This window comes from Mercenaria mercenaria, chromosome 4 (genome assembly GCF_021730395.1).
Source record: "Mercenaria mercenaria strain notata chromosome 4, MADL_Memer_1, whole genome shotgun sequence".
Taxonomy (NCBI): Eukaryota; Metazoa; Mollusca; class Bivalvia; order Venerida; family Veneridae; genus Mercenaria; species Mercenaria mercenaria.
Window position 1 is genome coordinate 67129019 of NC_069364.1, and position 15825 is coordinate 67144843.

Sequence of the window (15825 nt, forward strand, 5' to 3'; positions counted from 1 at the left end):
TTTACGGTCACACATCAGAATATAGACACATACGATGAAAATATACCAATGAACTCTAAAACGTTCGATGGCAGTTGTTTAAATGAAGGCATATCAATTATGGAAGTAGAAAAAGCTGTAAATTCACTTAACAAGAACAAGGCTACCGGTAATGATGACGTACCCGCAGAAGTAATACAATCTTTAACGTGTATCGACTTCCTTCATAAACTGTTTTGTGTTTGCTTTGCAACAGGAAAGATGCCTAAAACATGGAGTGAGGGTCTGATAACACCAGTACTGAAGAATCCATCTTCTGATAAAACTGATCAAACAAATTACCGTGGAATAACAGTGACGTCAGCAGTATATAAAGCGTATTGTTCCATTCTGAACGACCGCTTAGTAAAATGGTGTGAAAGTAATGATGTTATATCTGACTCACAAAATGGATTTAAACAAAAGCGAAGTACGATAGATCACTTATCTACTCTTACAAACTTGGTAGAATGCAGGAAAAAAACTCAAGAAATCAACATTTGTTTGCTATGTCGATTACAGTAAAGCATATGACCGCATCGATAGACAAATACTGTGGGACAAAATGCAGAAAATAGGTATACAGGGTAAAATGTTGAAAGCTATTAGGTCATTGTATACTGACGTGAGGTGTGCCGTTAAGGTAAATAATTTTACAACTGACTGGTTCAATGTAGATATTGGCTTAAAGCAAGGATGTCTCTTATCAACCACCGCCTTTAACATCTATATCAATGATCTCAGTAAACAGCTAGAGCACTTAAATAAAGGTATAAACGTAGACGGAAGAATAATTTGCCATCTCTTCTATGCGGACGATCTAGTACTTATCGCCGAAAGTGAAGAAGAACTCCAGGGGCTTATGGATGTTGTATCAGGTTGGTGTTCTCGTAACAGGATGTCAGTAAACATGGACAAAACTAAAGTGATGCATTTCCGTAATAATTCTGTATCAAGAAGTGACTTTGTTTTTAAACTGAATGACACAGTTGTAGCTTATGTCGAGCAGTATAAATATCTCGGATTAATGCTGAACGAAACACTAGACTATTCTAAAACAGCGAAATATGTTGCTCAGACTGCAACCAGAGCTCTTGGTTTGCTAATTAGTAAATTCAAACTACTGGGCGGAATGCCTTTCAACGTTTATACTAAACTTTACGACACGATGGTATGGCCAGTGATAAGTTACGGAGCTGCAATCTGGGGGACAACGTGCATCATAGGGCTTGCCGATTTTACTTGGGAGTTGGGAAGTATACTTCAAACGCGGCTGTGACAGGGGATATGGGGTGGCTTCCTCCCAGTATTCGTCAATGGAAGTCTGTGCGTGGGCATTGGTTCCGGTTAAACTGTATGGACAATTCCAGAATTAACAACAAGGTGTTTAAGTGGTCATATAGACTAAGGAAACAAACAAAAAACTGGTGCTTTAATATAGAAAACATAGTGCAAAAGTCGTTAAATTGCGTTCTTGTGACAGATAATGTTTATAGTAAAAGTAAAAGATATGATACTGTTCACTCACTGCAAACTTGCTTATTTATTAAATTTAAGGAAAAATGGCAATCATGTATTAACTCAGAGACTGGAGTCAGTGGCCGTAACAGTGGCAATAAACTTAGACAATATAAACGATTTAAGACTGAGTACAAAACGGAAGCGTATGTTAGGTCAGAAATTTTACAGAGACACCACAGAATTGCTCTGGCAAAATTTAGGTGTGGCGTTGCCCCACTTAAAATTGAAACCGGGCGATATCAAGCTTTACCAATTGAACAAAGAACATGTTTCAATTGTCAGACTGAAGTAGAAGATGAGTCACATGTTTTAATTCGTTGTCCCGTTTACGAATCTCTTAGACAAGAACTTTTTAAAAATGTTACGAAATACAATATGTCTTTCTCAATGTATACTGACTCTGAAAAATTTATTTATTTGCTATCAAACGAAAATATTGTTAAATATACTGCCAGAACCTGCTTTGAAATATTATGTGAAAGACGAAATAAGCTGTATAATGTTACTTAACTTGTACAAAATTTGTTCTTTTATATGAACTTTTAAAAATGTATATATGAATATATGTATGTACTTTTATAAGGCAATTAACATGTATATCGTTTTATTAAAGCGTTCTTATCGGCATAGTATATTAAGGTGCTATTTTAGCTCTTTTAGAACTGTACGTGTATATCTTAATATTCTATATTTTAGTGATTCATTGTCTTAGGATTTTAGTCTCTCATAACTCTTATAGAGTGGTTTTGTACGTGTATTTATATTTTAAAATATGTGTTATTATGTAATATGTGTACAAAAGTGAGACTTAAATAAACTATTGTTGTTGTTGTTGTTGTTGCACTGGATAAAAGATAAGGATGTGTGGCGGCCGTAAAAAGTCGCCCCATAATTGGATTCGGTGTTGTTATATTTTCAGGTCCTTTGGATCATGGAGTCCATTCAATGACTTTGTATTAGAGATTTTCAACTTACTTCGACCCGGACTGCGGACAGCGGACTGCGTACTTACAGTAGGGGTTTTCTCAAAATATTTAAAGGTTTGCAAGAAAGAAAACATACCTATGGTATATATGTTTCTTTTACCTATATATGTGTTGTAACTTTTGCCTTAACTGTAGAAATTAGTGTATTGTAACAATCTGTTAATACATACATACGTTTGAAAATATATGGATAGTGAACAGGATACATTTAACACAAGGAATAGAAATTTTCAGATGTCATATTCTATTAATTTTTAGTTCATGACATATTTTAAAGATTCGGCTCCATAAACTTTCTACATGTAGGATGCCTCTAGATTCAGCTAAATACTCTGTCCTATATTACTTACCTATTATTGAAAAAAAAATCATCCTGATTCGTCCGTTTAATTTTTGTTGCATAGTATAAATACTGTCTCCTCGTAGACTTCTGTACGGAAAAGGTCATTGGTTTTCATTAATTTGATATTTGTATCTAATATTCCATAAAACAGAAGTTTTAATGAAATATCTTGAATGATTTAGTTTAACACTTTGTCTAAACATACAGGAAGTTCTCATACATGTATCTTTCATCCCCGTCGAAACGAGATCAACTACATTACCATAATTCAGCGAAAACATCCTGAATTAGTTATGTATCAGTATGTTTGAAAATAAAAAAAAAGGAAATAGCCACTTCGTATTTTTATAATCTGATATCAGAATTTTGAATGTTAAAATTTAAGTTTTAAATTCATGACTATTTTCAAGTGACTATTCAGTATGGATTTTCAGTCTCAACTTGAATTTAATCTTTAAGTACCATTAAAACTAGCTGTCAAAATTTCAATCTAAAACCCAGCTGAGACCGAAAATTGTTTTGTGAACATGGGGCCTGGGAAGCGGCCGAGGTCAAAATTCCGATCATTTTCCAAAAATGTATTATGGCCACTACATGCATAGAATTGTCAACGAACTTATATTTTTGACTTAGCCAACTCCAATGACACCATTTGAGCAATTCTGTGTGTCATTTGATATATACAACCGGCTTAGTAGTCGAGACTAGCCTTTAATCATTATTGACAAAGCCTTTTTAGTCGAGTACCTTTTCGAACACATGCATATATGGTATGTGTAGATACTCGGCTTCAGGGAACTTGGACTAAGATTTAAACTCATGAAAACTCAAGGTCTATATTGGTTTAAAAATTCATTATGTAGCCATCATGTATATAATGATAAGGTGACCGGGAAAACTGAATGAATTCAGTACCGTATAAAACTGATTTTTTAGGGTTTGAAATGGTTAAGTATATACATGTATGATACCACGTGCGACATTTTTTATCGCGGTGCATCAAAATGTCACGCATCGTATCGTGCATTTCAGCGTCGCGAGCGCAATAGTACGAAACTCCAAGTTTCCAAAATCACTATATACATTCTTTGATACCAAACATTCAATTAAGTAATAACTTGTAACATATGATGTTGTGATACCCTACGCATAGGAGTCCCCTGATATAAAATAGGTGAACCTCTTGCGGCGCAGGGGTAGCGTGTCTGTCTCCTCACCAGGTGGTCATTGGTTCAAATCCTGGATTATAGGTTATGTTGATCGTTGAATCAACAGCCGTAATCGCTGCTAGCGAATTCTGGCTAGAACCTCACGAAATTGACAGCAAGTATATAAATAAGTTGCAACACTTCAAATAAAAAAGAACATACAGATCCTCTAGCTTCTTGTTCATAAATACGGTAGTCGAAAGATTTGAAAAGATACATTAATCAAAAAGCGATACAAAAAGGTAAAAGGTTTTTTTTAAATGCGCCCACGCTGTTAAGAATGCTTGTAAAAGGGATATTAATAAATCTTATAACTGTCTTTTCTCAGATATTTTCAATGGAAACAGTATTACGGCATTAGAACCGGATGCTAAAATATGTCACTGTTCTGTTATGCATATCTAACTTAAGTGCAGTTTGAGAAAACCCCTATAGTAAGTCCGCAGTCCGTGGTCCGCAGTACGCGTCGAAGTAAGCTGAAAATCTCTATTAGAATTCCGCTTAAGCCGGTGCTAGGGGGCGTGAGGGGTGTTGCTCTTTCCATTACCCTCATGAACAGACCCAATCAAAACGAGTCTGCTATTATTTTGCTTGGTTGCATTCTAAACTACCAAACGTTCTTCTTTTAAATTTTATTGACAAAATTTAATACTTACATACAGACACACATCTCCCCATCTGTATGAAGGAAAAAGTAAGTAACAAATAGAATACACTCATTTTAATGGCTGAAATCAGGAAGGTCTAATATATAGTCGTTCTAGCTGAAATGGAATCCTTTCTATCTTAATTTCTTCTTTATATCATAGAGATAAGGACTCTTTTAATATCAGTACTTAAAGACAAATGTCAAGGAATAAGATAAGATAAGTTTGACCTGAAACAACTGAATCGGGGATTGGAATGCGGCATTTATCTTATCTTATGCTGTCGTCCAGTCGAAGCGTATGCCGTAGGTTATTCTGCTATTACCCGCACACTTACGCCTTACAGTTTAACTCGTCCTTTCATGTGAAAATCTGGGAAAACATTTGTTGAATTTTTTGTTGAAAACAGAAGTTCTGTTATGAAATTATTGCCTGCATCTGTTTTAAATGGAAAATATCTACATTAATGTTACATTTCGCCCTGTGAAAATGGCTAAATCTAGGCTTGTCTTACCAAGAGAGAAAGATGTCGTTTTTTATATGATATTTGCCTTGTTGATTCAGAGTATTAGAACAATAAAATTAGGGCACATTTTAATGAAAATAGCAAGTCGAAACTGTAAACTGTTGCCTGAAAATATTAGTTTTTGATATTGCTTTGTTCTTCACCATTTAAATGCGTGTTAAACCTAGATGATTTTCTGCTATTTTATCTAAAAGTTCGGAATACTAAATGTAACTTCGTTGTCGGCCTTTTTTAAAAAAAAATCATTGTTATTTTAATTTAAATACATTGTATTTTTCACACATCAGTATTACGATTGAATTAATTAAACTAATTTTTGGAGTTTACACAACATTTTCGTTTGAAACATTCTCTGCGTTCAAGAAGAATGTTTGTTTCTGTATGTAGAAATCTGACATTATAAACAATTATTATAATCATGGCTCTACAAGATTAAGAAAAGTGTCAGCTTTCTGTTGTTGTTTTTTTCCATTTTATTTATTCAAATTTAACAAAAACCGGTCCTTTAATACAGGTTTGAAGTTACGTGGTAAAATAGTTCTTCAGGGAAGTGAGTTCGAGTTAATTCATAATAATTAAGCATATCACCACATGCAGTCGCATGCTGTTTTTCCTTCAGAATCCCTTTAGATCAATCTCTGATCATCTGATTATCTGATCACATCTGTCACATATCATTTTCAATCGGAAAAATGAACAAAAAAGTGCTTTTTTACATTTGAAACACATTTGTAACATGTTTTAGCTCACTTGTACGAAGTGACAAAGTAAGCTATTGTGATCATCCTTTGTACGTCGTCCGTCGTCCGACCGTCCGTCCGTTCACATTTTTCTTGTGAATACGAGAGAGAGAGACAACATTTATTTTTTTATTTTGACAAAACTTGCACAGAACGTGTATATATCTATGATATCTCGATTCCTTTCAAAAACCAGCCATATCACCTTATTCGTCTTGGAGTTATGGCCCCAGAGATGGCAATAATTACTGATTTTAGCCTTGTGAACGCGATAGAGGCCACATTTTTTTGTTTATTTTTGCTAAACTTGCACACAACTTGTTTATCTATAAGATCTCGGTTCCTTTCAAAAATAACCGTATTGCACAATTTTACTTGGAGTTACGGTCCCTGAATTTGCAAAAAAAACATGCTGATTTTATCCTTGTCAACACAATGGAGACTACATTTATTATTTGATTTTTATTATTATCTCGGTTCCTTGCGAAAACAAGCTATATAGCACCATTTGTCCTGGAGTTATGGTCCCTAAAATGATAAAAATTGCTGACTTTAGCATTGTAAACATGACATAGATCACATTTATTATTTGATTTTGACCAACCTTGCATTGAAATTATATATCATTAAGATCTTTTTTTTTCCTTGAAGAGTAGCCACATCACGCTATTTGTCTTTGAGTTATGGTCCCTGAAATGGCAAAAATCGCAGATTTAATAACATATATAGTGTAGTATTACTCATGTTAGCGATAGTGGGCCATGACGACCCTCTTGTTGATTAGAGGGATACATGTATTTCCGGTCAGATTAATATCTTGGTACTGGTTTGTTATCTGGCAATTAAACTTGGAAAGAATACCGTTAGCATGACTTGTCTGTTCATAGTAGCATGGTACTACATGTACATATCACTTATAAATTTCCCATATCGGTTTTGGTTTTTAAGATTTCATTTTAACTGAATGCATGAATATATGAATATGTATGATTAAGGGGAAGATGCACACCACATGCAATCCCTGGTCAACTTTTATAATCGGCAAATCGCTGGTTGTATCTCTTCAACAACAAATAAAATGCATTAAAAACAAGATCAAGGCAGTCTCAACTAACATAGATAGTCTTGTAAAAGCTTGTTTTCGTAGAACACCGGGTATGTATACATTTATGTATACTTTTAAATAGTGACTAGCTTGACTATTCGAAGACTGCTCATGGCTATTGTTTCGATCCTGATGTCGTCGGCGTCCGCGGGTTCGCTGTAAGATAGGTTTTTCGTTTTCGTTTTGTTTATCTTTGTCAATTTGCATTGCTTTGAACATCATGCGTTTTACCAGACCCGTAAACGATTATATGAGTGTAAACTTGTATATGAGGCAGGGTATAATTTCAATTAATATTAATGGGAGGAACTAACCACCGACTAGAGTGTCGAGGGATACACGTTCGAGATCGGGTGATAACTACTCGTATCTGTAGCGATTTTCGCCTATCGGTGCTGTTTCAAGCTGGGGAGTTGTCTGTTACTAACATAAAGTTACTGTTGTACTGATTTTAATATTTTTTGACATTTTTATCATCATTATCATCATCATCATCATCTTGGACTGGTCGGTTGTAGGATCAATGGTAAGATTAACTGCCCTAAACTGTATTACCTAAATACTGTTGAATACAGGCGCTCAGAATCCAACAAACATAATATTCATCAAAACCATTCTACAGGGTGCCAAAATTTGAGTCGTTTGCAGTAATAGGTGTAATATGATCACTACAGATTGTCAATAAATGGTGGTTATTTGTACCAAAGTATTTGGAAATTCGACTAAAGCGAGTTATGATCCGGACACAAACGTATATATTACAACAAAATAACAAAACAAATCTAAGTTCAAAGCTGATCATTTCTACCAAAATAATTTGAAAATCTGACAATGCATGGGCAAGTAATACCAAGGACAAGAACCTATATATAACAGCACGAACGCACAAACTCCGCTATTTCACGGCGGGATTATTTTAAACGAAGGCATATTTCCTTACAAGCGAGCTCAGTGGGGTGAGGGTAATTAAAAAAACTAAGGTGTATTTTCTTAAAATCTCATAGATATTAGTTCGCAGCATGCACAAGGCCGGGCCCTCCTAGACTAAGGCTAACGACTCCGTCCACGACAAGTTGTATATAATTTGTCCCAGGACATAGCAACTTCCTGTTTGTCACCCAACTTGAGACAGCTCTGGATAACGAAAGATAGCTACAAATGTATGTCCCCACCGGGTTCGTGGGGTCTACCTTTCAGCTAGTCGAGATAAAAGTAGATGTAGCTGAAGTTGTAATCATATTATAGTGGTAATGGCAGTGGATGCAGAAATGATAATGAAAATTGAGCCAAGTCACGGGAATATTGGCATTCGGACATTTTCGTGAATTTCCGGAAACGCTATATTAAGGCTGACCTGCGCATTTATGCATCTGAATTAGGGTCAGAAAACTTCATATTTAGGTAGAATAAGCTTTCTTTGAAATAACAGCGAACGGTGTGGGCTATGATCAGACTGCGCGGATGCACAGACTGATCTGGGCCCACACTGGTTGCAAAGCCTCGAAGATTCCCGAAGGCCCATTTTCTCATGATGCGGCTCAAATAATTTATGACGTTATTGACGTCGTCGACGACGACGACGCTAACTTGTGATGGTGCTTATGGCAGTCATTTAATGATGTTGCGATGACAACCAACTGAACATTTGCAGTATAAAACTCAACATGATACATATATGTGCTTCTCATGTCAACCCCCATGTTGGACAAACACATTTGTAACACATTTTACTTGTTACGAATTCGATCGCATACGTACGAAATCTGTTACAAATGCGATCTGTTACGAATGTGGTCCTACATAGCCTAATAATTTCATATTATGATACTGACAAACGCTATTTATTGTTATAAATACAGTCTTCGACATTTCTTTAATAATAAAAAAAAACTACAGTTAAAGTTTTTTCTAAAGTTTTAAAAAAATTTAACACATTATAATCTATCACTTCGTAGGCATTTGCAAATTACGTACATTTGATACGATAGATGGTACAGTTACACAGGAACCTGGTAGTAAATTTGCCGAAATTTACCAGATATACGAAAATACGAGAATAATGAGCATAAACGAACGCGCGTGGAATTATACGCATTTTTTTCAAGTAAAAATCCAGCTGAAATAGATGTGTGTGTAAAAGGGTACAGAAAATTATAGCTTTTATCCCAAAATAGCTTAAAAGCCAATATACAAAACCCAATATACAAAACTTTTCCTGTTACCAGTATGTAAATTAATAACTTTCCAAGTATGGCTTTCCTTATTTTGACTGGGGCAGTCTTTTTAAGAGGTCAAACTGCACGCAGGGGCCTGCTTCCCTTCAACTTCAGAAATCTCTTCCTATAGGTAAGGATGATCACTGCGTAGAAAATTGAAGAAAGGAAACATTATTTTATTAGTCTGATTTCTTTATTTCTAAGGTATCAACTTCAAATACTTATGCGGCATTATTGTTAATTTAACACATATAAATGCACAGCGACCGAAAATTGCTTTTATAAAACATTCACCAAAAACACACTGTGTGCTGTAAGATTCTCATAATGCCACTTCTATGGTGGCTGATTTCTGCCATTTCGTGTTGTTGTGTAGGCGGGGCGAAAACACGACAACACGACAAATCTTACGCGAAAACTCGACGTTTAAAGGGCGCCGATACGACAAATTTACCGATAGAGTTTTCGTGTTGGCGAATATAAATTTGTCGTGTCGGCGCCCTTTAAACGTCGTGTTTTCGTGTTTTCGCCCCGCCGACACAACAACACGAAAACTCGACAAATTAGGCAGTTGTCGTGTTGTCGTGTTTCCGCCCCGTCGACACGACAACACGAAAAGACAACAAATACATTTTGTTTTCGCCCCGCCGACACGAAAACAAGAAAACTCGACAAATTATAGGTATTTGTCGAGTTTTCGTGTTGTCGTGTTTTCGCCCCGCCGACACGACAACACGAAAACACGACAAATTCTTTTTAGACATCTCTTAAAAAATGTAGAGTTATTCTGAAGCCAGTGGCAAAGGGATTTAGAAGCATTTTTCTTTCTATTCGAAAGAACCGCCGATTCAGAATTTATTTATATTCCTTAAAGCTGCATTAGGAGATTTGAGATTATTAAACAGTACAATAAAATGCCAGATGTCAGTTATCGTTTTAAACATACGAAGTGTATGTATTACTGACCCGGTTCCAGAAATATTTCATTGGGGTGCAGGGAGCGGCAATAGTTAAAGAATGAAGGCGGCACCGGCGAGCCGAGTTGTGTAGGTGGGTCAGGGCGTGTCTACCTTAAAATGTTTGAAATACATATATAAAATGTTGGCTTCTGTTGCAAATTTTGAGGTACGGTTACCCCCTCATGACAGTGGAGTCACAGGGTCTTTCCCTTGTCATTTTTTGAAATATAGTGGTCCCTGCTGCATTTTTTCTCCAAAATTCGAGATACGTTAAGGGGCAATGCCCTCCGATTTAGGGGGTCAGCATGGTATCCTCACGGACATTTTTAACATATAGGAATGAAATGTTGCATTTTTGGGTCTAAATTGTGAAAAACTGAAATATTATTCCTTTGCCTTAATAGTTGGGTTGGGTGCAACTATGACGAGTACAGGTCACTTTTGGGGTTAGGGTTTGGGTTTGGGGATGGCACGGCCATCGGCCCCTGCCCAGGATCCGAGCCTGTACAAATAGAAAAATAATTGTAACGACGTTACGCACGATGTTCATACACTTTTGTCTTTTTAGATGACACACGGCCTAAATTCAGATGTATTGAGCGCTATACCCGACGCAATTTGATGACCAATACATCAAAATAAAGAGACATAAAATCTGTCTACTTTCAACTACATTTAAGTCAGAAATTCACTGCACTTTATTAGAAAACACCAAGTAAAGTGTTATATGTTGAGTAAAAACGTTATGTAGACGGGTAACAATTTCAAACAGGCGCTTGCTTAAATGTGTTAATAACGTCTTTGTTAACGCGGGAAAAAGTCAAATAACGTTACCCTGAATGCCGTCTGCAGATGACCTCAGTGACGGAGCTGAAAATATTTGACGTCATACGCACCAAACAAATCCTAAACAAGATAACTTCAAGACTAGACATGTAGACGATTGTAGGGTTAACGCACGTTTTTTTGTGTAACAACATCTGCAGAATCCCAAGGGATTGGTTGGTGCACGAGCCCGTAGGGCGAGTGCACCAACATAGCCCGAGGGATTCTGCAGATGTTGTTTCACGAAACAAACGTGCGTTATCGCTATTCTTGCATAAAACACAACTTAAGTGCTGGAAATATCGAAAAAACAAGATTATCCAGCTGACATTAGCCGATCGAAGTCGGCCGTTTCAGGTTGTTATGGACACATGTTTTATTTATGCATTTCCAGGGCATACAGAAACAGTGCGTATTTTATACATGTCGAACGGACATTCTTGTTGTGGTAATTTCTTTAATATTAAATATATGTAAAATAAGCATGACTTCCCCTTTTTCCGATATATCGGTAGGAACTTTAGCTTTTGAGGCTCGGAATTATGAGAAAAGGGCATAACCCTACATGGCATCCTGTCTTTACACAATTTGCAGGTGAGGTGCCGACAGAACACAATTCTGCTTGGTTTAAATTAATTGTCTGCCCCTTACGCTTTTTAAATGTAAATATTATCGTTTAATAGAAACTGGTATCAATACCTATATTCTTCATGTCGTTAAGAATGAAATCTCTAGGCCTATAACTAGAAAATTTTGCTTTGCACCCCACCCCATCGCGATCAAAGTTTGATAAACACAAAAATTTGAATTTTTCCAACATCGATATAATCAACTTAGATTGGATTTATAAACTCAAACATGGTTAGTGAGATCTACAAATAAATTGAAAAATATATAATAAATACCTTCTGTTCATCAAATGTTCATTAACTGTGGAAAAATCCTTCAAACTTTACGCTTCGTCAATGTTTATGCTTTACATTACACACCATCACTGTATCAGTAGACTGCATAGATGTGTAAAGTAGACACAAACATTTTTTAAAAGTTTTAGTGTAAGATTTAAAGTTAGCATGTCAACTTTCTCGACTCAAATTAATTTGGAAAACGAAATTGTATTTTTGTAAATTGTTGTTTGCCTATCATTTTCAGGGATTAAATCGCGGCGTGTAAACTTACTTTGAGTCTAATACGCGTAATAATACAATAATAAGGAACGTCAATTCAGTCGCGTATCAAGAGAGGTAGCGCTTATTACAAGTTAAAGTAAAGTTAGGTTGAAAAATGATATTTTTAATAAATATGCAGATGAAAAGATTTCATAAATCTCGGACCTTTCGACGTCGGCCAAAATTGATTCGGGATCCATAATTTGCTTAGGTTGGACCCACAACAGCATATTCAAAACGTTCACCAACAGCGCGTGCTCACGAGAATCTCCTTGTTTGTACACGTTTTTTCCCTGTTTGTGCATGCCCAAAATCGGCAAAAAACAAAGGTTTTATGCAAGAATGGATATTTTGCGAAAAGTTTAGAGCGATAAGCGGGTGTATTTGAAAATTATATGAAAATTATATTATCTTATTTTAGATTTGTTTTCATATTTTCATTGTTGCAGGCTAAATGTTCTTGCAAATAATTTTAAATTCTATAAAAGTTGTTAGAAGTTGGAATAAATTTCAAAAGTCTGTGTCTAGTAATAATGTCACAAAGTAGAAAATTAACGTAGTCTTTCAAATTTTGGCGATGTATGTACTATTTCAGACCTGAATATTTACTTAATCGTGATAGATAGTTCACAAATGTAAATATTTATACAATGTTATTTTCAAGATAATTTCGAAATTGTACTAAGTAATTAAATATTTAGATATATGATTACTTTTTCGTTATTATTGAATGTCCAGTGAAAATGTCACAAAGCTGATGTAACGTCTTATGCACCTGTCAATATTTTGCCCGCCCCGGGGGGCGGCGGGCATACACCCCAGCAAACACACCACGTTGTTATGACGTCTTTTCCTGACGTTGTAACAACGTTGTTTTTTGGTTGATAATGAAAGGTGCGTTGACGTCTTGTCACAACGTTGGAAAGACGTCTTTTTTGCAACGTTGGAAAGACGTCTTGTCCACAACGTTGGAAAGACGTTGTTTTTTGGTTGATAATGAAAGGTGTGTTAACATCTTTTTCACAACGTTGGAAAGACGTCTTTTTCACAACGTTGGACAAACGTTGTTTTTTGGTTGATAATGAAAGGTGCGTTGACGTCTTTTTTGCCACCTTGGAAAGACGTCTTTTTCACAACGTTTGAAAGACGTAGTTTTTTCTTTGATTGTGAAAGGTGTTTTGACTCTTTTGCAGTGTTGGAACGACATATTTTTCACAACTTTGGAAAGATGTATTTTTTACATTTGAATGACATCTTTTCTCAATGTTGTTTCGTCTAAAAGCACAAAAAAAACCCCCAACAGTCTATGGTTTTAAACAAAAGTGTACTGAATAATAGAATAGTCACAAGACGTATCTTAACATACTGGGTCTAGTAAGAAAACATACTAAATATGATTCAACTGAAATGTTTTTATTAAAAAGTACATATACCATTCAGTCAAAAATAAATTTTGTTGATGCATGTAATCTGTAAAAGAGCTGTTCAGGGACAGCAACAGTCAATCGACTATTCAATAGCTTTTTAACAAAATATTTCATCAATGAATACAACGATAAACACTTGTGGAAATGGGCAACCATTTTGCTTGAATGTAATAAAGTGTCACAGCATATAAAAACAAGAGCTGTCATAGAAGCAGCATGTTTAACTATTTTAAAACTTGACACTAAGTGAAGAAACATTATCTTGAATTCTAGCATAAAACTGCTGTTATTGTCACTTTTCGGGGGTGTCTTAACAGGAGAGAAAACGTGTGTTAACAGAGAGATTCTCGCGCTCACATGCTGTTGTAACACCTTTTTATTTATGTGCGTTCCGTGGCAAAGCATAAACGTATTACGGCCCCAAAACGAATAATTCAAAAGGAAATGACGCGAATGTGATAAAACAAATTTTACCGCGCATTTCATGGGAATTTAATGGCGTTGAGGGACAATATATTCATTTACTTGGTTATGCGTTTTATGCCAGAATAGCGTTAGCGCATGTTATTTTTGTGTTATAACATCTACAGAATCCCTCAGGAATCATCGGTACCTGGCTTGGGTACCAACCAATCCCTTGGGATTCTGGAGATGTTGTAGCACGAAAAACATGCGTTATCCCTACACAATTACTTTATGTTTGAACAAAATGCATTGAATAATAGCCATAAATGAGTGAAACTGCCTAAAATTCCTTTAAATAATTCAAGAAATACTGGTTCGATACCACACTTCGGTCTGTGAAATCTGATCTTAGATGCTGACAGAAAACAAGTAGGATAGCTCTGCATATAGTTTGTACAGTCTAGCTAAAATCTTAAAGTTACTCACCCCCAGTTTGAGTGAAATTTTTCAACATCTTCCTTTCAAAAAGTTTAGCAGAGAATGTGTATTTGACACAGAAATGTAATCTTAAACGGTTGAGAATAAAATTTAGATATTGGTAAAAATGCGACAGGAATGTAAATTTTCTGCAATATTTCAAATTTAGTATACTACATTCTGCACAAGATTTATTGTTATTTAATGGAATATCTTGCTTAATCATTCCAACAAGTTTAACTGAACCAATTTCCAACTCCAAAAAAGACCATAATTTATCCAAACTCGTTGAAAGAGTTATCTGCTCTTGCCTACAGATGGAAATCATGAAAGTAAGTAAGTAAGTGTTCAAAGTTTCAAAGCCATATGTCAAATAGTTTTGACTGACACGTACTTGTACGCAAACTGAAGCAATTTCTAAGTACAAAAAGGCCATAATTCAGCCAAAATAGTTGACAGAGTTATGAACACTTACTTACAGATGGCGATCATATAATAAACAAGTGTTCAACGTTTCAAAGCCACACATCAAACAGTTTTCACAAAACATGGACTGGTAAGAAATTGTACCAATTTCCAAGTCCAAAAAGAGTCATAATTTAGCCAAAATACTTGTAAGAGTTATGTACTCTTACCTACAGATACAGACTATGGTATAATAATAATCAAGTGATAAAAGTTTCAATGTCATATGTCAAACAGTTTACACAAAATATGAACTAGTAGGAAATTAAAGGTACCCTAATTCAGCAAAAGTCCTTGATAGAGTTATGTGCCCTTGCCTAAAATTGGATATGGTGATGATAACAAGTGTTGAAAGTTTCAAACCTTTATCCCCAAAGGTTTTGCCAAAATGTAAAATGGTACCAAAAACTTAACCAATGTGTGACGCAAAGCTGATGTCGTATCGAGTAGGATAGCTATTCTTATAGTTCAAATAGTAAAGTTATAAAGGTCCAATTGCGGCATCTTTTATGCAGTTTCCGAAAATGATTTTAATAAAAAAATCTTGCAAAAAAGTTCTATGTAGAACAATCTGAACAAAATGCATTTTTTTTCATATACAGTGAAACACCGCTCGCTCGAGCATCGATGACTCGAGCACCCAGGCTCGCTCGAGCAATTCATGTGGTCCCGGCCGATTTCCTTCTATTTTCTATGTGAACTAACCATGGCTGGGTCGAGCATCGATAACTCGATCGCTCGAGCATGACACCTGGTCCCTGTGTATTAATTTACTCTTTGTTGCTTAT

At 35.6% G+C, this 15825-nt stretch overlaps 1 protein-coding gene across 2 annotated transcripts in view; it reads right to left on the reverse strand.

Annotated features, from left to right (window-relative positions):
• The window catches only part of LOC123552005 (CUB and zona pellucida-like domain-containing protein 1), a 33569-nt gene extending 21512 nt beyond the window's left edge, over positions 1-12057 (reverse strand). The window contains exons 1-2 of one of the 2 annotated variants that reach the window (XM_053541592.1): positions 12000-12057; positions 6594-6679 (exon numbers count right to left, since the gene is read on the reverse strand). In XM_053541592.1, the coding sequence (XP_053397567.1) occupies positions 6594-6600 (7 nt within the window). In that variant the 5' untranslated portion in view covers positions 6601-6679; positions 12000-12057. Of the gene's footprint in view, positions 1-4732; positions 4947-6593; positions 6680-11999 lie in introns of those variants that run through there. The other variant, XM_053541591.1, reaches the window with a different exon arrangement.
• Positions 12058-15825: the final 3768 nt, after the last annotated feature.